This window comes from Macrobrachium rosenbergii, chromosome 5, assembly GCF_040412425.1.
Source record: "Macrobrachium rosenbergii isolate ZJJX-2024 chromosome 5, ASM4041242v1, whole genome shotgun sequence".
Classification (NCBI taxonomy): domain Eukaryota; kingdom Metazoa; phylum Arthropoda; class Malacostraca; order Decapoda; family Palaemonidae; genus Macrobrachium; species Macrobrachium rosenbergii.
The window spans coordinates 32,460,490-32,485,489 of NC_089745.1; the positions used below are offsets into that span (position 1 = coordinate 32,460,490).

The following is a 25,000-nucleotide window of genomic DNA, read 5'->3' on the forward strand; positions in this document are numbered from 1 at the left end:
ACATTCGACGTCATATAAGGACTTAATCAGTCCTTAAACCGGAATAAAGAGCCAATAGTTAGCGGATTTTCGGGAATAAGCTTGATATCAAGAGCTCCTAAAGTGTTGGCTCAGGACCTTGGTAAACTCTCTTCTGAAGTGTTTGTCTTGAATGTATGTCAAATTAGCGTAGAATTTAATTTTGGGCACAGTAAGGACTGCAGCGAGCTTTGGAAACTGTTTAAGTATTTTATATTAATTTCCTTGGCTGCTTTTCTGTGTGTTTATTGTGTGTGTGTCCCTCCCCTCCCCCTTCCCCCCTCCCCTCCCCTTTCCCCGTCCCCATCCCCTTCCCTCCCCTTTCCCCTCCCCATACCCCTTCTCCTCCCCCTCCCCATCCCCTTTCGCCCCTCTCCCTCCCCTCCCCTCCTCCTTTCCCATCCATCTTCTCTCCCCTCCCCTTCCCTCTTCCATTTTCCATGTTTATGATGAAATAAAATGTGTTGAGATTGAATACTATTAACAAAATGTTTATAGATTTGTAAGGACATTTTTTCAATGAATGTAATGTACAGGTTTTTCAAATCAAAATATAACTTGCTTGACCTTTAAAATTTACACGTGGTAACTATGAACCACCTTCATTATGAGGATCACAGTAAATACTACTCTTGTTATACAACTGAAGTCTTTAAGATTTAAGACGTTATAAATGGGCGTTTCTCCAGGAGGTGGAAGAAATGATTCCAAAGACAGATTCTGGATTTCCTCCCTGAAGGGAAGCGGATCCGACAGGAATCCGTTTAAGAGCTGAAGACGACTTCACAGGATCCTGGAGTCTTTAAGAATTTAAGAAGACGTCATAATCCAATGGGCATTTTATCCAGGAACGCCTCAGGAGCTGAAGACTGCTTCAAAGGATCCTGGAGTTGTAAAGACGTCTTTCAAGAATAATATTTTAATAATAACTGTCCAGAAATTTTCAACATTACGTGACCCAACGGTATATAATAAAGCATTTTTGGCTGAGCTTTGTTATTTGAGTTTCGAAATAAACTCAGCAGGTAATTCTAGAACAACAGCAGGCAATACTGGTGATGGTCCGGAACCACCAATGGCCTCAGCATTGGTTCAAAACCCATCAGCAGCTACTCCTGCACTTACACCAATATATGGTCAGTTGTTTGTTTATGACCGGAAGGTAAACAGGGCTGGTGCTGCACGTAGACTTTTGCTGACTATTATTAGTAGGGTTAATTTAGCTGTGGGTATGGTATGGGTATGGTGTTATGCCGGTGCAGTGTTTCTTTGTTTGTGTTGCACCACATATGAATGACCGTGTCTGTAGACTTTCACTTGATATAACGCAGGGGAGTAAGTTGTTGAAATTGTCTATTAATATTTTCTAAATTTCAGGAGGGTAAGTATTCACCGGGCACAGTTTTCATAAGTTTAATCTTAACCTAATTATTTCACGGCCAGCCACACTGGACTTAGAAATTTCTTGATGTTAAGAGATGGGTGACACAATCCTGCAATTTGGTTTCCAAGTAACTCTGGCTAAAAACTGATCAGAATGAACTCTGGACCTATGTTGAATAAAACTCCGCCTCCTTGAGGACGTCTACTTTACTCTTAATGGTTCAATCTTAACTCCCACTTTTTGCAAGGACAAATCAGGTCAATTTTGCTGGCTTCATAACCTATCCTCTAACTCCTCCTTCCTTTCCCACATCTTGAGGTTTGTTATAGTTAGTCTTCAATTTACTTGGTCCCATGACTCATCATTTTAAACTATCAACATCGTGTCTCTCTCTCTCTCTCTTTCATAATCCCGATCAGTGAATCTCATACTTATTTGCATAACAATGGTACAGATATGGGTATGGTATGTATATGAGTATGGGTATGGAATGGATATGGGTATGGGTATGGGTATAGGTATAGGTATGGGTATGGTAAGGATATGGGTTTGGGTATGGTACAGATATGGGTATGATATCAGTATGGGTATGGTACAGGTATGGGTAGGGTACAGATATGGGTACAGGTATGGGTATATAACAGGTATGGGTATGGTATAGATATGGGTATGGTTATTGGATGGTACAGATATGGGTATGGGTACGGTACAGATATGGGTATGGCACAGTTTTGGGTATGGGTATGATACAGATATGGGTATGGGTATGGGTGTGGTACGGATATGGGAACTAGCAAATGCGAGTGATAGAGAGCATCTGCTAGTTTTTATTAAAGTAGTCTAAAAGAAAGAGAATCTCCCAAAGAAACTGTAACTCGGGGTTGCAACCACAAAAAGACAAGATCAGGATAACTGCCATATTCACATTCCAAGGCACTGAATCATGAATGAAACCCTTATGCATAAAACTTCAGCACTCTTCACTTCAAGGACCCGAGGAGACTTGCCTGTAGCATGTCAATGCCACCTACCTACATTACATGGTTACCTCTTCCTTGCAAGCACTCTCACTTCATGGATTCTGAGGCCTCTTGTTCCCAACACTTCTTTTATTTAATCTCTCCATCCCTCTCTAGGTCTTCCTCGCCTCATTACTCCCAACACTCCCAAAGTGTATACTCCTTTTACCAACCTAGCCTCCCCAATTCCTTCCATATTCCTCACTTCTAATACCACAAATACTGCACAAACACTTTATCTCTACAGCTTCCAGGTTTTTCATTGTAACCCTGGTAGCAACAAGCCTCCAGAGACGCTTAGAGAGTAGCTTCTCAAAAACGTAAGACAAATCAGGGGTAACTGAAATCGGCCTATATTCAGAGAAGCATGAGGACAGACTTAACCCTTCAGGTAATGCAGCAATGTTTCCCTTCCTCCAAACAGAAGGAAAGCTTGCAAGTCCAACTAATCTTCTGACAATAATAGTAATCTTAGGAGCAATAAAATCAGCAATTTTTTTCAAAGATGGGAAAGATCCCATTAGGGACTATGCCACTATAACTGTCAAGGCTCAGAAGAAAAGTTTTGACTTCTCTAGACCTGAAAGACATTGAGCACAACTTTGGCTCTGGAAAGCATAACCGTTTGCTCATAAAGACTTGGGTCAAAAGTTCTGTTTTCTGTTTATGGTAATATATGGCAGTTCTATCAGCTCCTACAAGCAGAGGCATGCTTGAATCAACTCCAAAGAATAATAACTTGAGGGTGGAACACCACTTATGATCATCACCCACTGGAGAGCAAGATCTTCACACCCTCATTAAAGGCTCTCTCAGCTATCTCACAGACAACTTGAGCTTGACTTCTAAGCTCAATGAGATTACAGCAAAAAATTCTGATAGACTGTTCCTCCATAAATTATAAGCTTCTTTTTTCCTAGCAGGCAGTCTTATATGCAACATTAAACCAATGCGAAACTTGATGATGGCGCTAAGGTGATCATTAAAGCACTCAATAAGATTCGGACTTCAAAAAAAATATCACTCCACACACGCTCAAAAATATCACACTGAATACCATCCTAACTGGCCAGGGTGTCAAGTATACCTGTGGCAGTAACTGGGCTCTGCCAATCAGTGTGATAAGCACTGTAATCACCAACAAAATTAAACAAGCTAGAGGCCAGCTTCCTGAACTGCTACCATTTTGTCAAGCACACAGCCTTGAACATGTTCATTCAAATCTGAGTTCCTATAGCTAGCAAAAACATAAAGATTTATTAGTCTTCCACAGACTTTACCTACTTTTATTTTATGACATCCACACACATGCAGTGGCTTGTGAGATGCGGAGAAACCCTCTCTAATATATTATAATATACAGAGACATTCTACAGCCCTTGAAATAGTATTATGCTTGACTAAAAAGGCCTTCTTAAACCTGTAATTAACATTTCTGAAATATGTCACAAATCAGACAGGAGTTTCAGAAGAAACGAGGATATCAAAATTAACAGCATCAACATGTAAGTCCTTTTTATTCTTATATAATCCAAGTAAAATGCTTAATAAAATATATTTCTGAGATCGATTCTGTGGAGCAAGATTAAGTTTAATATCGCCAGAAAGAAGCAACATCGTGTAAAACATACATAAAGGAATATTTGCGAGCTTAACAAAAACAATAACAGGACTAATATCCATCATAAATTTCTACTCCTAAATACAAAATAGAATCTATTGTTTTCATTCTTTCACCTTTCATACTAACATTTACAGCTCCATCTTTCTGGTCCCCAAGTATACTCATAACCCTCCTTCAACTCATGTTTAATATAAACTTTTTCCTTATGTCTCTTTCATTGATCTCTGCAGTTTCTCTTCATTATCCCCAATCAGTAACGTATTGTCTCAGGATGTAAGCCATTCCATTCTCCATTCACGAAAAATCTTCTTATCTGATAATTTTGCCCCTACATCTAATGATCTTTCCATGGCTTTTTAGCATCACTCCATCCGTTCATAAATACTCGTAAATTAGACTGTACCAGTGACAGCACAGACTATGCCTGAGCCCCATTTTTACACCATCCTCTCACATGTGCTTCGCTTCAGTCATAAAAACTTTGTTACTGCTTAAGGCAATTTACCCTCTATACCATAAATATTCAACACACTCCACATTGCCTTCCATATATCCTATGACGAGGGTTCACTAGTCCACGTATATTTTTATATAAATGTTCTTGTATGTGGGATTATATATATATATATATATATATATATATATATAATAATATATATATATATATATATATATATATATATATATATATATATATATATATACATATATATATATATATATATATATATATATATGGAGCCTCGATGGCTCAGTCGGTTACAGCAGCAGCTTCAACAGCCGACTGATCAGAGAGGCAGACACTTTGCTATCCGTGTAGACATCCCGGGATTATATATGTAATCAACGGATAGGTTTGCTTAAAAGCAAATGGGTGTTACAGACTAAATACACACACAAAACAAAGCCACTACAACACCTTCTAAAACATAACAAACATCTCACACGTCTCGAATCGCCCTACGCGCAACAACTTCTCGCTGCTGGGAAGAAAGGGCGTTGGGTTATGATACATGAATCATACGCTACCGGGGTCTAAGCGATGTCAGGCAGGGCAGCCGATCGAGACTACAGGTCTACCCCAAAAGCCAAATCAAAAGTCCTTCAAAGAAGGCATCGTGCTTACCCCATACAAAAATGGGAAAAAGCACGTTAAAAGAAGAAGAAGATATATATATAAATATATATATATATATATATATATATATATATATATATATATATATATATATATATATATATATATATATATATATATATATATATATATATATATATATATATATATATATATAATCCCACATACAAGAACATTTATATAAAAATACAGAGGCGTGCAGGAATTAAGAATATGTTTTTGAATGAAGGAAAAACACTTCATTATAGAGGAAGAGAAGAACCAGCTTCGCAACCAGGAAACACAGTGTGACAGGGAACAGCACACCATGATGAAAAGAGATACAAATCTTTATTTTCTAGAATATTGAACAGACTATCCCTCTCCTGACTAATCTTGACTTCACCCAAAGTAAATTCCTGCCTCCTCTTTCATTTCCGATGTGATATTTTTCGTTCCATGGAAAACAAGCTTGTCAATATCCGAAGTATATCGACCCTGATACCTTGACGTCATTTTACTAGAAATCATCTCAGTCTACGTATATTCTTTATTTGTTTCTGTGCTTAAAATAAATACATACTTAACAAAAGAAAACATGGCTGTCATACATAAAGTAAATTCTAAACACAGGCAAAGAAAGGGTCACAGAATTCCATAAGATATCTCACACTTGACAAAAATCCCGGCCAATACATCCCCGTGAAACCATTCAATATAGTATGACCAGAATATTTTATTAACATCTGAAAATAATCAGTAAATGGCGATGTAATATTCATTATGATTTGTTGAGAGAGTACGCAAAAAACATATACTAATATATACGAGAAAATTTAAATGCTCTGACACATCAATGAATCAAAATATGAAGCCAAACCGTACCCACAGTAATTCTTCGATGGCAGGTAAATATAATGCGCCGCTCAAATAGCCCAGCAGAGGCTGCCTATTTATGAACTAAAACGAAAATGCAGTTTTGGGGTTAAAGTGAATAGCTGGGAGCATTTTCCACGCGAATTTCTATTCAAGTCATACACTGCAGTGAAGTGAAGTCCCTTTGTGGATTTGGCCTCACAGTTTCTTAAAAAAAGGCCTGAGTAGACCATTCATACTCCCAAGAGTAGAATTCGAAAAATTTTAAATACGCTGAAGAATTATGACAAGTACTCATTACGTATATTGTAAATATCATTTCTAAGAGAATAGTTTCCAAGGTGAACGGTATAGCCGTAAACAGCCACTGCAGTATCTTTTCATATAGACTTAAGTGATCTACAGAAATAATTGCAATAGTTTAAGCAATGAATCCAATACTCAACTAGTGAAATTATTATAAATTGATGTTTGAAGTAATTTCATCCCTACACCAATTAGGAGGGCGTCTCGAGCTAAGGCCGGATAGGGGAACCAGACGACCGTACAAAGTGAGGGAGGGAGGGAGGAAGGAAGTAGCCAAACTAATAACAACACTTTGCTAACAAAAGAGACACCCTCAAGCGAACGCGGAGAGAATATTCACATTATGAGAGAAAGGAATTCAGGTTACCTCGCCATACTTCTATGCGTTGTTATTATTAGCTTTTTCTAACATACTCTACGGTGAAATGCATGGAAACGCTAAGAGAGAGAGAGAGAGAGAGAGAGAGAGAGAGAGAGAGAGAGAGAGAGAGAGAGAGAGAGAGACTACTATTTGGTCGCTATATGTAAATTCAACAGAATCCCAACTGCATGAAACGATTCATAAAAATTTCGAAATTGCAATGCTGACGACAGCAATAGATCTTTTATTATGAATTATTGGGCTCACTGAAAGCCATTTCAAAATGAATTTAATTTGTAAGCATTTATTTTATAACAAACTTCACACAAAACGCTTCCCAATCCAATAGCATAGCTGAAATTAGAATTTTAACTACCATTCTGTCATTCAACACGCGTCCTAGTGGGTAAATCTAAACAAAAAATTGCCTTCTGAGTTAACAAATCAAACATGGAAATGTTTCCGTCATATTACTAATTCAGTATCAACATGAATGAAAACTATTAGGAAGAGCCTCAAATGAAATCATTACGAAAATTAAATTACAAGGAATTGTCTAAAAGACCAAGCCTATTAATACTTACACAGAGACATAATAAATTGTAATCATGAGTCTACAGGATTACAAAGATTTGTTTTCTCGCCTATGAAAAATGTTTATAAAGATATCGACAGTACATTAGCTTTCCAGTCAAAATCATTACCTCTTAATGATAACGAAAGCACAAGCATACTGCACTGACTTTAGTTTAAAAACAAGTGTTTTGCATTAACATTCATTTTCAAAGTGATACCATGGAAATGATCTGGAAAACACGTGAATAAGCCAAAAAGAGGTTCCAAATTTCTTTCAACGTATTCAAGTACACAACGTCAAGGAATGTTCCATAAGGAAATAAATAACCATCATAAATGAAACGTACCATAAAAAAACCGGGCAGTTCATATCACCGTCAGTCGACATATAATGCATGGAATCAAAAATATTTCAAAACCCATATTATTTTTTAAGTGCTTCCCATTGCACCAGATGTAAAGGACTAAAACTGAACCGTTCTTGAAAACAAAAATCTCTAAGCAAGTTTAGACACGACAAACTGCAAAATGCTAGCCAAGGAAAGAATATTAATCTAATTATCCCCTTTCGTTGTATAGCGGCCAACGTCTGAAAAGTGCCAAGGTTTTTTTCAGCTACAAATGATCACTTAAATAAAAATTATTTACTTTTACGTCTCCAGGAACGGGAATTCTCGGGTTGGTGAAACGAGTTACTTTCCTAATCTCCTTACGAGAGAAAGCAACCAGGATCCTACAAACGGTATTTTTGGAGAACTGCAGGAGGATTTTGGGGTGTAATGCGGCTTATGCTCCAGCGATGCGCTCACTTTCAAAGATACTCTAATGCGAGAAACTGTGAGTTTAGTTGCACGGTAAGGGGATACTTCCAGTCCTTTTCCTTACATTTACAAATATATACACGACTATCTATCAATGCAAATTATTTTTTATAGAAAACAAGTAAAAAATGCGCCAAAATTTCTTCGGCGCAATCGAGTTTCCTGTACAGTGTATAATGCTGTATGAGCCGTGGCCCATTAAACTTTCACCCACGTCCAGGTAGTGGCCTGCTCTATAGCGGTTGCCAGACGCACAATCATGTCTAACTTTAACCTTAAATAAAATAAAAACTACTGAGGCTAGAGGGCCGCAATTTGGTATGTTTGATGATTGGAGGGTGGATGATCAACATACCAATTTGCAGCCCTCTAGCCTCAGTAGTTTTTAAGATCTGAGAGCGAACAGAAAAAGTACGGACGGACAGACAAAGCCATTTCAACAGTTTTCTTTTACAGAAACTAAAAGGCATTCCACACCGCCCTCAAATCTTTGAGAAAAAGTTGAACGTCATGTAAAATGTTTTTTTAAAGTCGAACCAAATGTCAAAACAGTACCATCTTCACGAAAGACCAATTCACAAAACGTCGTTGTCACACATATAGTCCCAATGTTTAACTTTAGAAGTTCATGATTCAAAATATCAAAGCCCCTACATTAATCTACCACGTGTGTGTATATATATATATATATTATATATATATATATATATATATATATATATATATATATATATATATATATATATATATATATATATATATATATATATATATATATATATATATATATATATATAAATATATTATATATATATATATTTAAATTCTTCTTGTTTTAACATGCTTTTCTCCCAAATGGGGTAAGCACAATGCCTTCTTTTTGAAGGACTGATTTGGTAAACTTTGTAGTCTCAATCGGCTGCCCTGCCTGTCATCGCTTAGACCCTGGTAGGTATGTACATGTGTTGTACCAGTCACCAGCGCCCTTTCTCCCAGCAGCGAGGAGACGTTGCGCGGTTAGGTTGACAGTCGAGACGTGTGAGGTGTCTGTTATGTTTTTAGAAGATGTTGAAGTGGCTTTGTTTGTGTGTGTATTAGTCTGTAATACCCATTTGCTTTTAAGCAAACCTGTTCATTGATTACATACATAATCCTGTTAGTATATATATATATATATATATATATATATATATATATATATATATATATATATATATATATATATATATACATATATACATACTAACAGGACCTCATTGAAACTGGATGGTATCTAGCAGAGACATTTATTCAATAAAAGTCATAAGCTTTCCAGGGCTAACAGTCCTCATTGTCAAGTATCCGTCAAATGACTGAACACATACTCCAGGTGTATTTATATGTGTGTGGGGAGTAGATTAAAGCCCTTGTTCTATGATAATCCTCCATCTCCTGTGTGGCCCGGCACTCGTGACCTTGGCCCTTCTCTGCCGGGGTTCTTCCCAGGTGTAAATTTTCCAAGTGGTTTCTTGTGTTTTTGCGTTTTTTTCTATTGTAGAGTATACGATTTTTCTTGATAGGCTGTATTAATGCACAGATAATTGTGTAAGTGATAAAGTTTATATATATATATATATATATATATATATATATATATATATATATATATATATATATATATAATATATATATATATATATATATATATATATATAAGTATATAATATAATATATGTATACACACACACACACATATATATATATATATATATATATATATATATATATATATATATATATATATATATATATATATATATATATATAATACGAATCACCCATCCTTATGATATTAGAATTAACCAGCTTAATTCATTGGAAAAAAGGGTGTGTTGTGTTGGCACATGAATTCATATAGTGTATGTAGCATCAAATGCATATAATTTCTTTTAGTTAATAATTTCTATATATACTGCAATTCACCAGAAACTATGAATTTTTTTCTAAATGAGCAATGTCAGCTGTTTAAATGTTACTGAGTAGGCCATGATTTGATTTTTTGTTTCCTTTAACATATGAAAGGAAATATGAGACAATCACAATAAAGGGGAAAGCCCAGAGGAATCAAGGCACCAGTCTCTGTCAGGCTCATTCATTAATTGGTGAAATAAGAATGAAGTCCCCAAAACATCTTATAACACCACAAAAAGTTGGGCATTAGTGCAGCGTTGGCTTATTCTGCTCACTGTGTGCCACTCACCTTATATATTTTCTATATTCCAAGATTGCAAGTCCTTCAGTTCACCACAGTTTATATATACATCTACCATTATACATCGGTGTATCAACACTCCCTCATTAAAAAAATCTCCGAGTAAAACACTCTTTGCCAGTTTATTCTCTCCAAGCTACCAAAGCATCTCAAAATTGGATGCCCACTTTCAACTTTCCATTCTTACACTTGCAAACCTTCATCAGTCTCGGTAGTTTCTATGCATTATTCATCAGTCTCTATAGTTTTTATTCAATATCTCTACTACCCTATACTAACTGACTGTTTAATGATCACTAAAACTGGCCTCGCAACATCTAGGTTATTGACGACGTAAGGAAATTGACTAAATAAATATCATCAAAGAAAAGTTTCATATAAGAAATATCTATCTATCTATCTATCTATCTATATATATATATATATATATATATATATATATATATATATATATATATATATATATATATATATATAAACAAACTAAGACACAAATTGTACATTATATCTAAATATTGTTGAGGAGGCCCGCCCCCTCACAAAGATGCATTAATGTTCTATATTACACTCCTCCCCGAGAATCGTCGCAAGGATAAAATGTCCATCCCTGTCACGTCCCCAAGAGAGGACCTATGTCTCAGATACCGAAAACTGGGACATTCGACCAGAAAAATGTCTCACAGTCATAGGGACAATACAGCCACCATAGAATGGAGGGATATGACCAAGGAGATATTGATGACGTAGTACAGAGCATCTTCTGGTTTGTTTCAATATTTTCTCAACGGGACAGCTAGAGGTTTTTCATTTTCTTGACATGCAAGAGGAATTATATCCCCATAAGGTAATAGGCATCATCTGGGTTCTGGAGAGGTCGCTAATGACTTAGCAAGGCGATCAGCTTGATCGTTCCCACGAACCCCAACATATGCTACTGCACACTCCATTCAAGAATAACTTTTTTTCATTTATGAAAATTGTGCATTTACTTTCCATTTCAGTGATCCCTTGCATTAATGTATCCACTAAAAACAAAACACGCATGGTGTAATAAATTAGTACCAATCCATTCCATACATCATTACACAGGCTTTCTTTCTATTATCATTTCATTAAGAACACAAAGATGTGCTTAGAGGAAACCATAGGCATACTGGTAGGACTGCTACCGGCCGGGACATTTCTGAGTGACGCAGGACCTCAAGACTAAGCCTTTGTCGGAAGAACTGTCTCGATCTTCGTCTGGTCATATTTAGATGTGCTCTGAAGGGGGGAAACTGATAATATAACATATTTTTCATTATTATTTCCTTTCAACCACGGCTCAGACAAGATTAATGCTTATCTCTCCAGTTTCCATTATTGCTAATATCTACAAGGGTAACATTTCAGTTTCCTTTTGTTAATATTGTAAATTGGAGACTAGTTTAAAGATAGGCTACCAGACCCCAATTACCTGCTATTTGTATAAACTTGAAAATTAAATTTTTGGGGGCAATTTTCACCTCACACACAGACACACACATATATATTATTTAAATATATTTATGTTTATATATATACATATGCGTGTGCATGGGTGTGTGTATGTAAGTAAATGTGATAAAATACATTTCGTACGTGTAATCCAAAACACTGGTGTAAGTAATCTTGATGAGAACAGTACAGCTGTGTAGTGGAAACACGATAAACTATCCACTCTATGGCTACAGATCTTACAGAAGAACCTAAAAACCAAGAGAATAAAAGGGATCACACATGGATAAAGTGGGGTCCAGCCCTCCAGTCAGAATAAGCAACACAAAAGACTTGTGGATAAAATCTTAGAAACCAGAAGATCAGAATTTTTCATGGTCTTTCTCCCACAGTTTGAATGATATTGTAATTTTGGCTTTAAATTTCTCCATTTTAGTTGTGCTTGTGCATAAAATCTCATTACTTTATATTCTCTGCCTCTGGATGTTCAACTGTAGGTGATATCAGAAAACATAACAATACCACGACTACAAAACAATTCTTACAATCCAAACTTCTTAAACCAAATGTACACAGCTCTGTGGCTAATATAACATGCTTCAAATTACTTATAAACCAAGTAACTAAATTTGATGAAAACTAATGTGAACAAAACGTGTAACCATAAATCAATTTATTACCTAGATGCCAGCATATCATATGTATACGGATGGACAAACAACTTTTTAGACATACACGCACACACACACACACACACACATATATACATATATATATATATATATATATATATATATATATGTATATGTATATATATATATATATATATATATATATATATATATATATATATATATATATATATATATATATATATATATATATATATATATATATAACACTAAACTTGAAGATATCGGAATATTTTTCGTATTCTATAAATGGATTCCTCAATTTTTTTTACTAACGAAAAACAATATTAATAACAATAGTGTGTTATTACATAAGGATTGAATTGAATATAGAATTTAGGCCAAAGGCCAAGTACTGGGACCTATGAGGTCATTCAGCGCTGAAACGGAAATTGACAGTAAAAGGTTTGAAAGGCGTCACAGGTGGAAAACCTCGCAGTTGCATTATGAATCAACTGTTAGGAGAGGGTAGAAAGTAAGATGGAAAAAAGAGATTATGTAAGGAGGTACAGTAAAAGGAACGAAAAAGGTTGCAGCAGGGGCCGAAGGCACGCTGCAAAGAACCTTAAGTAATGCCTACAGTGCACCGCCTGAGATGCACTGTCGGCACTAACCCCTACGTGGGAGAATACATAAGGGCAAAGTTAAATGTGTTCAGAATAGTGTAAAATGTAAAATATTCCTGGTGGGTACTAATACAATACAGAGCCAGTGATCCAAATCTTAAATGGATCAATGAATGTTTTTCCACTACGAAACTTTTATACAATGAAAGGTGAGAATAGTACAATAGCTACCATCCAAACAGTAACTCGGGGCTCCTTTAGGAATCACATTGATAACATGTTAAGAAATACTATAAACAAAAAATCCAAATAATTATCCACGCTTTATGGAGAGAGAGAGAGAGAGAGAGAGAGAGAGAGAGAGAGAGAGAGAGAGAGAGAGAGAGTTGAATTATAAAAACAGTCAGATGTTGGAAAAATTACAAGGTTCATCTGAGTAAGCAAGAGGGAAAATCTGCAAAACAAAGTTGAAGAGGACTGAGAACTCTTGCAAAACCGGCGAAAATTCTGCGCACGAAGGATAAAGATTGAAAGAGCTTCATGAATTTTAGAAAACCCAAATAAAATTCGAAAAACAAGGTAAACTTTGCAAAAACAACTTGAAGTTTACCAACGTTGGATACGGACAAACTTTGCCAAAGAAAGTCACCCCAAGAGAAGTAGTGAGTTTCATACCACTCACTTCAATAACATCACTTTAATCACGAACTCAACTACTGTTGTTTTTGTTAGCAGAACAAAAAATATTCCTTCAGTGAACGTTCAAGTTTGCTAACAAACTAACAAGGCTGAACAAATTAGCCCTTTTTTAAAGGTATCCTTTTTGTTTTGAAGAATATGATGATCAAAGAGTTAATGATATTTCAACTTGAGTAACAAAAAATGCTGATCAGACCAACGTCGTCAAAAGAGTCTATAATCCCAAATCTATCTAAAACAGGGGAATGAATATCACCGCTTAATAAATGAAACAAAAGATTTGATGTACGAAAGAAAAACAAAGCAACGAACACAGAAACGTCAATATCGAATCACGACACGAACACAGCAAGGCGACAGATTTGACACTTGAAAACTACTGAAGAGGAAAACAAAAGTATCACAGATGTTTCGTTACGCTGTATAAATAGCAGAGATGAATAAGGCAGAGATCCGAGACTTGAATTACTTGTGAAACTCGGCGTTTTATTTGAAATTGCTTTTAATCAAAACTTCCACCTTTGGAAGAAAAGATTCGTAATAAACTGTGAAGTCGCAATGTGTTTATCGCACGATGACTTTTCTTCCTTTATTCTGCAATGCAAGTATCAGCGCTATATTAAATATGGATCCCTCAGGCGACCATTTTAGTGGGTGTCGTCAGAAGAACTGGCATTGCAAGGTAGGTAAGCTTTCAAACTAGCATGTAATATTTAGAATACGGGTGCATTTTGCTCATAATTCAATAGTGACCTAAATTACGTAAATAAACACTATAAGTGCTGGGGGAAGTCATGCCAAAATGATTTATCACCCTGGGCTTATTTTGATAGTACGTGTAAAATCCACAGGCTTTGAATTCGTCAAACAGAAACTGTGTCGCGAAATTTCTAGTTTCCTGTTCAAAAGGCTCCTGAGAGCTGTCCGTAAGGAAATGACTGTATACCGGCATAAGCAAGACAAGATATTCCCAAGCAGGTTAAATGATTTGACAATAGATATTTGTCCAGACAAAAACGATGATTATCATAATGCTAAGGAGGCACAGGTTTCTCTAACAAAGAATATTATTTAAAGTATTCTATCGAATTATGAAAAATCATACAGTCGTATGATTTTACTGCCGTTTAGCTGTCTTCTCACCTTTAGTCTTGGAAGTGTCAAACGAAGTAAGTTAAAAGAAAAACATATTTTCAATACGGACTTACATGCCCATGTACAATGACCAGAGGGAATAAGAAGAAACACATCAAAATTTTTGTTGTTGATCACTATGGAATTGAAGCGGCACTACCTCAAAAACTACACTTTGCCGTCAGGGATCAACTTGCTTCCTGTTGTGAACTCTAAATTAGTGTGATTATTACAAACAAACTCTCAATGAATAATGCGCTAATGCAGTCTAAAATTACTCAGGGTTCAAAGGATTATATGTTTTTTAGACCGAACAAAATGAAGATCCATTAATAATATTCTTCTCAATGTACTATTAGCCGTTTCCTAAGCTATTATTAGCTCAATAAATGATACGCACCTTCGATAACTTGTTAAGATAAATCCTATGTTCGTCAATAGGGAGGAGGATAACAAACTGTTGCTAAGGCAACATACTCCCATTTATAAACACAAGTTTCCTGTTTTTCGTATTTCTGCGACGAGACCACAAACAGCATAGTTACTGCAGCCACTGTACGTATATCTTATCACAGGCGATCTTATGATAAACTGATATGGTTCTGGATGTCGAAATTATCAGTAATACTCAGTGCTACTAAGATTTTAAATAGGGACCTGAAAACAATATGATACATCTCTAAAAACTCAAATTTAACTTCTATTCATATGAACGAGTTCTCATGTAACTGTAAATATCAAAATACACAATATATGAGATGGTATAAAATCACCAACATAAACACACAAAATTCCGCAAATACACACTATAAACACACACACACATAAATATATATATATATATATATATATATATATATATATATATATATATATATATATATATGTGTGTGTGTGTGTGTGTGTGTGTGTGTGTGTGTGTGTGTGTGTACTGCATTTGTAGTAACTTCCTAACTGTTGTGTTGTCATTGTGAACTTGAGTTTGTAAGATATTTATTGGTTCATGAGGTACTGTGACCTTTTCCATGGAGTTTACTAAAAGATAAAATGACTTGTTTCTTAAATGTTTTAATTTATGTGAATCAATGTATGTAAATGATGGCTCTAATTCAACCGGTATATTCTTGACCTGGTTTAGAGAAGCATCCAGCATAGCACGCCATTACCATTTCAAAAATTTTCTTAAAGCAAAGAACAATAAAGCAGGCAACCTAATGCCCAATTCTAGGCTAGCCTCGAAGATAAAAATGGAAAAATTAGAAAGAACAGTGGAGTTTCACCATGAATGCAGCGATAAACCCTCACCAAAAGAAAGGGAAAAACGTTTACAGATGATAACTGACATCCACAACTAGACTGATAGATGTTACGACGCATAATGTGAATGACTGACATCATTCTTTTCATCCAATCCTCTGGTCAATCTCCAATTCATAGGACTACCTTACTGGTCATATTCACAATGAAAAGGTTATTGCAGGCCATACAGCTTTTGAATGAATTGACGAATACTGGTGACATACTAAATTAACGGCCAGTCACATATGTCCATTACTATATAGGTGGAAAAACTGGGGACTGTTTATTTTACTTTTAATATTCTTTTAAAGAGCAGAGAACAATAGCTAAGCAACATAATCCTCTTTTCTGATCCAGGCCAGAAGACAACCATAAAGGAAATAAAGGAAGCCGTTGGTGGTAACCTTGAAACAAACGATAGCGTGCCTCTTCTATCCAAAGCTTAGCAGCAGTAAGCTATTGAATCTGATAATGACCAATTTTCTCAAAGTAACTTTGGAACGAAGTGGCCTGATGGCTGTACAAATGCTGTTTTAGAGGAAGATAACATAGCTTACCTATATAAATCAAACAGAGTTGAACACTATGACGTCACTCACCTGAGGCCAATTTAATCATATCAATTTACTTACGATCAGTTAGGAATGGAGAAGGCCATTAAGTTAAAGAAGATTAAGTTCATATTTTCATATTTTCAAAATAGATTATCCATTCCCTGACTTCTTATTCCTTGCAGTGCATAGGTTTAGAAACTATAAAAAACAAAATAAACGTCAATCCCGTTACCCAACTAAATGAAAAAGCCATTTACCCATCAGTTCTGTGGTGTCAAGCTGTCGTATTGAGATGAATGACGGTTGTAGAAGGCTGCGAAGGTGGTTGATATCAAAAGGATTTTTGTTACAAAGAATAATTTTGAAAGAATTTAAAATAACGTTTCTATTAACCGCAATCCTATTCTATAAACTTTTCATTTGTGATTTCGAGATCAAGAAGAAATGAGAAAGAAATCCACGGGCAGAGATTTCATAACTTCCAGACAGTTTGCTATAGGTAAAAATATAAGTCTGACACAGACCAAAAAAGAGACACTGAGTGACAAGGAACATTCATTTATGAACTTAATACCATCAATACTGGAAGATATGTCAGGGATAGCATTACCTGATTGCAACAGATTACTATCAATTCACCTCTTTAAAAGTTAAAGCGATTTATGATATGTTTTTTTGTCTTAGTCCTTGTGAAGGCAGTATACAAAACTTTACGAGCTGAAATATGTAATATGTATGTATGTGAAAAGGGAAGATTTTTTTTTTTTTTTTTTTTTTTTTTGTATTCGAGGGACCAAAAGGAACTAATATGAAATTTGTGAAATTCAGTTTTTCCAACCAAAAAACATGCTGTGATGAATTTTTAAAGACGATACGAAGTCGCAAGATATCTTACACCTAAAGTGGAGAAAAGAAAGCAAACACATATAAAAGGAAATTTTCATTCAGACTCCGACGAGTCTTTCCTCCTATCATACTTCGAAATGTTGACAACAAGTTACATACCCGCTTTGCCTGAAATGCCAAAGGAGGAATGTCGTTTAAAGCCTCTCAACAAACCACGAAACATGTGGTAACGTTCGTTAACAAATATAAAACTTACTGGCAGGAAAATAACTATCTTCAAGTGCAGAAGCCCAATACTAAGCGAAGAAACTCAAGAGGCGTTCTCCTTTGTGAGGCTTTGGGAAAAACTTCAATTTAAAATATAATGCCCATATAGCTTATAATCTACTTTGGTCAAATGATATAATATTCTTAAGGCTGTGAACCTTAAATAATATTGGAGGCTTTATGGGAAATTTAAGCGTCACAAAATTACTATGAACCTTCCGGTATATATTTTATAAAAAAAAAAAAAGGTTTTGACGTTGGAAGAACCTATTTTTGGTAGTCGCTGTTGAGTCCTTAAGGAGTTACCTTCCATGGTCTACCAGAGTTCCATGGTGACCAAACTAATATCAAAGAATTCTTTTTTAGTTGGTCTTTTTGGCCAGGTATTGTGTCGTAATATTAACATTATAACACGCGATGGAGTATATAATGGATTCAAAGATAAGAGGGCACTTTCCCTTATCTTCAGCGAAGCTGAATCCAGTTTTCCCATCGTCAAAAGAACCTGCAAGAAAGAGAAGTGACTATTACGCATGCGCATCCGCCCTCTTGTTTACAACCGGGTCGTTAAAGACCAAGGAGCCATTACTCTCTGTTGGTCAATGCAGGATGATCCCTTGCCCAAACCCCTTGCCTTTTCGTCAGGGAAGTTGGAGGGTTTTGAGGACTCAACAGCGACTACCAAAAATAGGTTTTTCCGACGTCAAAACCTGTTTTTTTTTTTATTGCGCTGTTGCTTGTTTCGTCCTCAAGGAGCTTTACAAAGAAATTGACAGGTGACGAAAAAGGCTTAAGCTCTCAATTTTTAATCGCAACACCCAAAAAGGATTTCAAGTCCCATTCTTTATTCCAGATACTCTTCAGGTTTTGGTACCAAGGAACAGGAAACTATACACGAACTTACGTTTTAGGATGTAGTTCTACAGACTGAATGAGGTGACAACCTGTATGTAATAAGTATACAAGTCAACTACGAATTTTCGGTATTTGGTGTAACTCGAATTACAAATAAAAACATGCCGCTCATGTTCTTACAGCATGACAATAGAGTTGTTGGTAAATAAATTTCCACAAGTCTTCTAAAAATCACATACAAACTAGTGCATGTGATTCTGGACGTGGGCTTTATGCAAATGAGGTAACCTTATGTTTAAGGTCTTATGGACTTGGCTTTTGTAGACGATCAAAATATTTACATTTGATAAGTCCCAAGGCCTGTTATTTCACTACTTAGCTTTTCTAGGTTGTGTAAAGTTTTCAGAGTAAAACAAGATTCAAGTTCAACAAGTCTTGGACCTAACGGGTAGTCAGTCTGTTAAAAAAAATCAGAAGCTCAGTATTATGTTGCTTCAACAACACTAAAGAATAACCTGCTGCATGAAGTATACAGAGCTGTAAAGAATGACTTCAAGCGGAATTTTAGTACAAATCCCATTTTTTAACTTTTACCTATATAAACTCCAATAATTCAGCAGTTCTTTAGGAGAGTACTCGAAAAGAAGTTCAGTTTAGCAGTGACAGCGTACCCTGAACCAACTGCTTGGAGGCATAGTTTTAATGCACTATCGTCTACCATACAAATCTTCTGAGGTCAGCCCATATTTCCCATATAGTTTTTCACCATTAACTCTTCGAAGAAAAAATTACCAATAAAACTTGCGTATTGCAATCCGTCAGATCAAACTGATATGTGGACTTGCAATTTTCTGTATAATATTTATATGGATGCTTTTTGAAAATTATTGTAACTCTCTAAACAAAATCCAGGAGTAAAAGTAATTAAAAAGATATCCTGCTTATCCACCTCTCTACTCCTTCACAATGCATCTTGTCTGAGGTTCCAACAAATACGTACTTGGTGTTGAAAATATAACAGGTGCCCTCGGGAGTGTTCCCCGTTCCGGTCTGATGCTCATTTGTTTCCCGGCGTCAGAAAATTAAACTGGCCACGTAGCCCTGCCAACTAATTGGTGTGCCGTAATTGGTTGGTCTTGCCTCTTCCCACCTAGGCCAATCAGCGACAGGGATGGAAGCGCCTGCTAAATTGGCCTTTCAGTTAGAAAAAGTTACAGCGTTCCATGAAAAACCGAGCGCGTACGCATTTTAACGGTCAAATTGTTTCCGTTCCTACACCATAGATATAAAATTGTTCCTCGTCTTTCTTTTTGTTTAGAAAAAAGTTACCGTTTTAATATTCATTTCGCGGACTTGAAAATATAAAATATACACGGGAGTTTTCGCTCTTGAAATGGACGGTCAAGTTCATAGCGCCAGCACTCCTATCATTTTAGATTATGAAAGTCGAGAAACCAAACAGTGTTTTTAACGAATACCAGTAACTTTATATCTTTCGTACGCAATGAAGAATGCAATCGTTTCGACAGTGAAATAATTTATGCTTAAAAGTTGAAATATTACATGATGTGTGATACTGTAAATCCTGATCTTCCCACTACGATAACGATTCTTGCTACTGTGAAGATCTAAAAACACTATCGATGCGTTACTAGTTCTTTCCAGAGTATGTATATATATATATATATATATATATATATATATATATATATATATATATATATATATATATATATAGATAGATAGATAGATACACATACATATACATACCTATATATATATATAAAGATGCACAGATAGATACGGGGTTCTACAATCCATAATGGTGTGTGTGATTCTTTTGACTGAAGCAATGGCTTTAGTACATAGCTGTTAGTTGACCGCAAAAGACTGTAGACGTACACAACATGAATAACCCTTTTCCAAAATATTTGAAGAAAACCATACGACTAACAACTTCTGGAACCACTCTCCTTAGGGAAAAGACATGCAGAATGATATTTTATATATAGAAACATACATACACACACACACACACACACATATATATATATATATATATATATATATATATATATATATATATATATATATATATATATATATATATATATATATATATAGTTACATTAATATCACATATCCACACTTTTTCCTCCACGACAGGTGAACAAAATCACAGACGGATGTTTATCTTCGAAATGCCTTTGTTAAGTAAAACTTACTCACTTACTTCATTTTTCTCGTTCGCAGGAGCCATCTTCGACAAGGATGCGACCGAAATTCAAGGGGCATTTCTTCATGCCATGCATCAGTACAACCAAAATACGACGGCCCGGCACATCAAGCTTCATGCGTATGTGGATATTATTAGCACGGCTGATGCTTTCAAGATCTCCAGATTGAGTAAGTATGAGAACCTTGTGATCTTAAAAGATAGCATCTGTGGAAAATAAGAAAACGTGACGTAAATACATGATTTTGGTAAAACCATAAGATCAGAGGAGAAGATAAAAACATTGCGAAATCTGAACAATAAAACTCTTTTTGAACATTATGTGCTGGATTGGAACGGCTAACAAATCTCTTTTACAGCTCAAAATTAAATCTTCTGTTAAACGGAAAGAGAAAAATAAAGGATTTTCATACAATACATGAATTTATTGCAATCTTTCACGTGCTTAGGCATATTATTTTTTTTTCCGTCCAAACAAGCAATTACACTAACTAGCAGCAATGCAGTGTAATGTATAAAAAATGCATGCCATTATAATAATTTCCGGTTTAATCTTCTCAAACAATGGTATAATTTTGGGAAAGTCACGAGGAAGTTCAAGCAAACACAAACGCAGCCTACACTTTCATGGACTGATATGCATATTATTCAAGTGTTTCATCAGCGGACGAGACCGGAGAAACAATTACGCGTCGCTCCTGGTGTGATACACCTCATCAAAATTCATCCAAAACTTTTCGAGCGGAAGGCTGATCAAGAGGTCTCCCCATCTCAATTAGGGTAATTGGCCCGGACCTAATCATAATTACTGATCAAGATTGAAGAAAATGCTGAATATCAACACGGTGTACACAATTTGTAGATGAACACCTACTTTTTATTTATTTCTTAATCAATTTTCATTTAACGGATAATTTTCACGTTTAATGATACAATCGTTGAAATGTTCATCATTGATCCAGAAATGGATAAAATAGCTAAAAACATTAGCTATTATAAAACAACTAAATCGTCAATAAAATTGTAAGAATTTTTCCACCTTAACTATCTAGTTACAATTAGAAAAAATTCCATTACACAAATAACTAGAGAACAAAACTTTGATATGAACAACGTTAACCCTCGTCCTCGAAATTGCACCAAGTAATTAGAAAATTAGAAGGAATTTGGTCGCAGCCGAAGCTTCTGTGCCATTGATAATTTCCTTTGTCCTGGAATTTTTCATTAAATACTTTCGGAGAAGACAATTCTTCAGGGTAACTTTAATGCTTTTCATTGATCACAGAGCACACGCTTTCCATACATTTTTATTTCTTTGACGGCTGTTGCACCTAACCTGTTCGTTAAATGAACAAACAAAGAGGAAAAAACATTCGGAGAAATTTAACGAAGTTTTGATGCAAGGCTTCACATCACAATATTGAAAACCAAGAGATAAGAAAGACTTGAAAGGTAAACATTTTCAACTTGTTACTTCTTTCTATTTGATGCAAAAACAATAGGATTCCTTTATGGCATCTAACGTTACCTTACAAAATATTTTTGCATCATAGTCCTGCTCTCCTTTGTACACTTGAGAACGTTTATAGAGGGCGGTAAATAGGTTTTCGGAAATTTCCAGTCTTTCAATCTGTCGTTTGTATGTAGTTAATTTTACATAATTGCTTCTTGGTACATATTCTCAATAGGTTCTACAGAACACTTATTATGTCCATAGCTAAAAATAACTACATTGTCACTGAATACCAAAATTTCTTGGTGGCCCTATGCTATTTCACCATCCCTCTACGGATGAGCATTGGAAAAAAAAACCTAAAATCAGAGTTTGAACTAAAGTTGTATATCAGATCAAGAAATGGATTTAACTGATCATTACCATAAAATCAGTTTCTGAACTCAAATTATGTATCAGATCAAGAAATGAGTGTAACTCATCACCATCAATATGGGCTAATGCGTTATTTTCTCCATGACACTCAAGATTAATTTTTCTAGATCATTCCATGAGCATAAAATCCCATCACAATTAATTGCTCCACACAAGTCTTCTGCCAAGGCTACTAAGTCTTGATAATAATGGCAACTAGAAAAAATAAGGATTGCCTGTTACGCAGCCAGATCTCTGAAATTTATATATGTGCAACAGTGATCGGATCTATGAATTTCTTACCTGTCCAAATTAGTGGTAATTCCAACCTGGAATGTTAATGCTGTAATGTTAAGTAAATCCTTATCCTCTAAGCTGCCTATTAACGACTGTGTATGTTTCTTATTTAGTTTTTTTTTTTTTTAAATGCGGTTCTTCTCTTTTTGTGAGACGAAGTTACATCAGTTTTAAATTCAATTTTATTCACAGCTATTCTCCTACAATAATGAAAAAATTACGATACATACTCGCCAACTAAAAATCAAGTTGTGATACGTGTGTAATGGTTCCCATACAAGAAAAAAACGTTTTAAATCGACTCGTTGTTAATCTAACAGCCATTCAGCCATCTACAGTAAGTGAAGATTTTTGTGCTGGATACATTTCAGCTTATCAGCCATATTAGTATGATAAAAAAATGTAATATTGAAAACAAAAGAAAACTCATATTCTTCTGCGAAAAATTCATTTTTCTAAATTTAACCTCTGACGATAATATCCATTACTCCAATGGAGGTCTACCTATTTTCCACCTATTCTCACCACACAAAGCTGTTATGTTATTTGATTATTTCTAGCAGGCTGACATACAGTATTGCCTCTTAAATTTAATTTACGCACTTAACCTGGTATTTACAATCCAGAGCTTTTGATATCATAATCTTGATTTATAAATATGCTTAATAATGGTGAAAGCTAGTTCTTCATTGGAGGGGTGGGTAGAGCTCTCGGCTATCACGCTGTTGACCCAGCGTTTGACTCTCCCACCGGCCAATGAAGAATGAGAGGAATTTATTTCTGGTGATAGAAATTCATTTCTCGTCATAATGTGGTTCGGATTTCACAACAAGCTGTAGGTCCCGTTGCTAAGTAACCAGCTGGTTCTTAGCCACGTAAAATAAATCTAATCCTTCGGGCCAGCCTTGGAGAGCTGTTAATCAGCTCAGTGGTCTGGTTAAACTAAGATATATCTACCAATGGTGAAAGCTTCTTCACTTTTGGTTTCGACGCTCCTGTCTCTCAACTTCAGGGCGATGGCTTGTACGTTGGTTCTTTTAACCACTAATTCTGTTACCCATGTTTCACATTAATACTACTATGAATCAATGCACATAACTGCATAATTCGTATTTCGCTCATGTGAAACACACCCAGGGTCTGGAGATCCATAACATAAGGTGAATATCTAAAGCCTTCGAGTTACCACACAATAACATTCAAACTTTTAGTTATACCATTAGAATTTCACTTGACACGCTTTCCCATACACCTTGAAATCTCTCTCTCTCTCTCATATATATATATATATATATATATATATATATATATATATATATATATATATATATATATATATATATATATATATATATCTTCTTCGTTTTAACTGGCTTTTATACCCCCTCTACTCTTCTTTGAAGGGCTTTGATTTGGTGGGGTCTCTCTCGACCGGCTGCCCTGCCTGACATCGCTAGACCTCTCTAACGAATGTGTACATGTATTCTCTCCCTTTCTCCCAGCAGCACGAGGAGAACTCTCTCTCAGTTCTTGTCCTATATATATATATATATATTATATATATATATATATATATATATATATATATCTATATATATATATATATATATATATATATATATATAATAGCTGGCTATCACCCTCTACTCCCTTTCCTGTTGAGGTAGTTGCTTCAATTACATTGGCATTTTTGTTTTATGTTTCACCCCTTCTGACCCTCCATTCCTATCGGGGCTGAACTTGGACTTAAAGGCCATCAGAAGTGTCACTATTCATCTCAGCAACCTCAAAAACTATGGATAAGACTAATGTCTGTCATTTTTGACATTTTATTTTTCACCCCTTCTCACACCCCAGCC

At 35.4% G+C, this 25,000-nt stretch overlaps 1 protein-coding gene across 1 annotated transcript in view; it reads left to right on the forward strand.

The window, feature by feature from the left end:
• LOC136838639 (glutamate receptor 1-like) overlaps positions 1-25,000 on the forward strand; it is a 527,409-nt gene that overhangs the window by 138,897 nt on the left and 363,512 nt on the right. Inside the window, exon 2 of the mRNA XM_067103948.1 lies at positions 20,995-21,147. Coding sequence (XP_066960049.1) covers positions 20,995-21,147 — 153 coding nt within the window. The remainder of the gene's footprint in view (positions 1-20,994; positions 21,148-25,000) is intronic.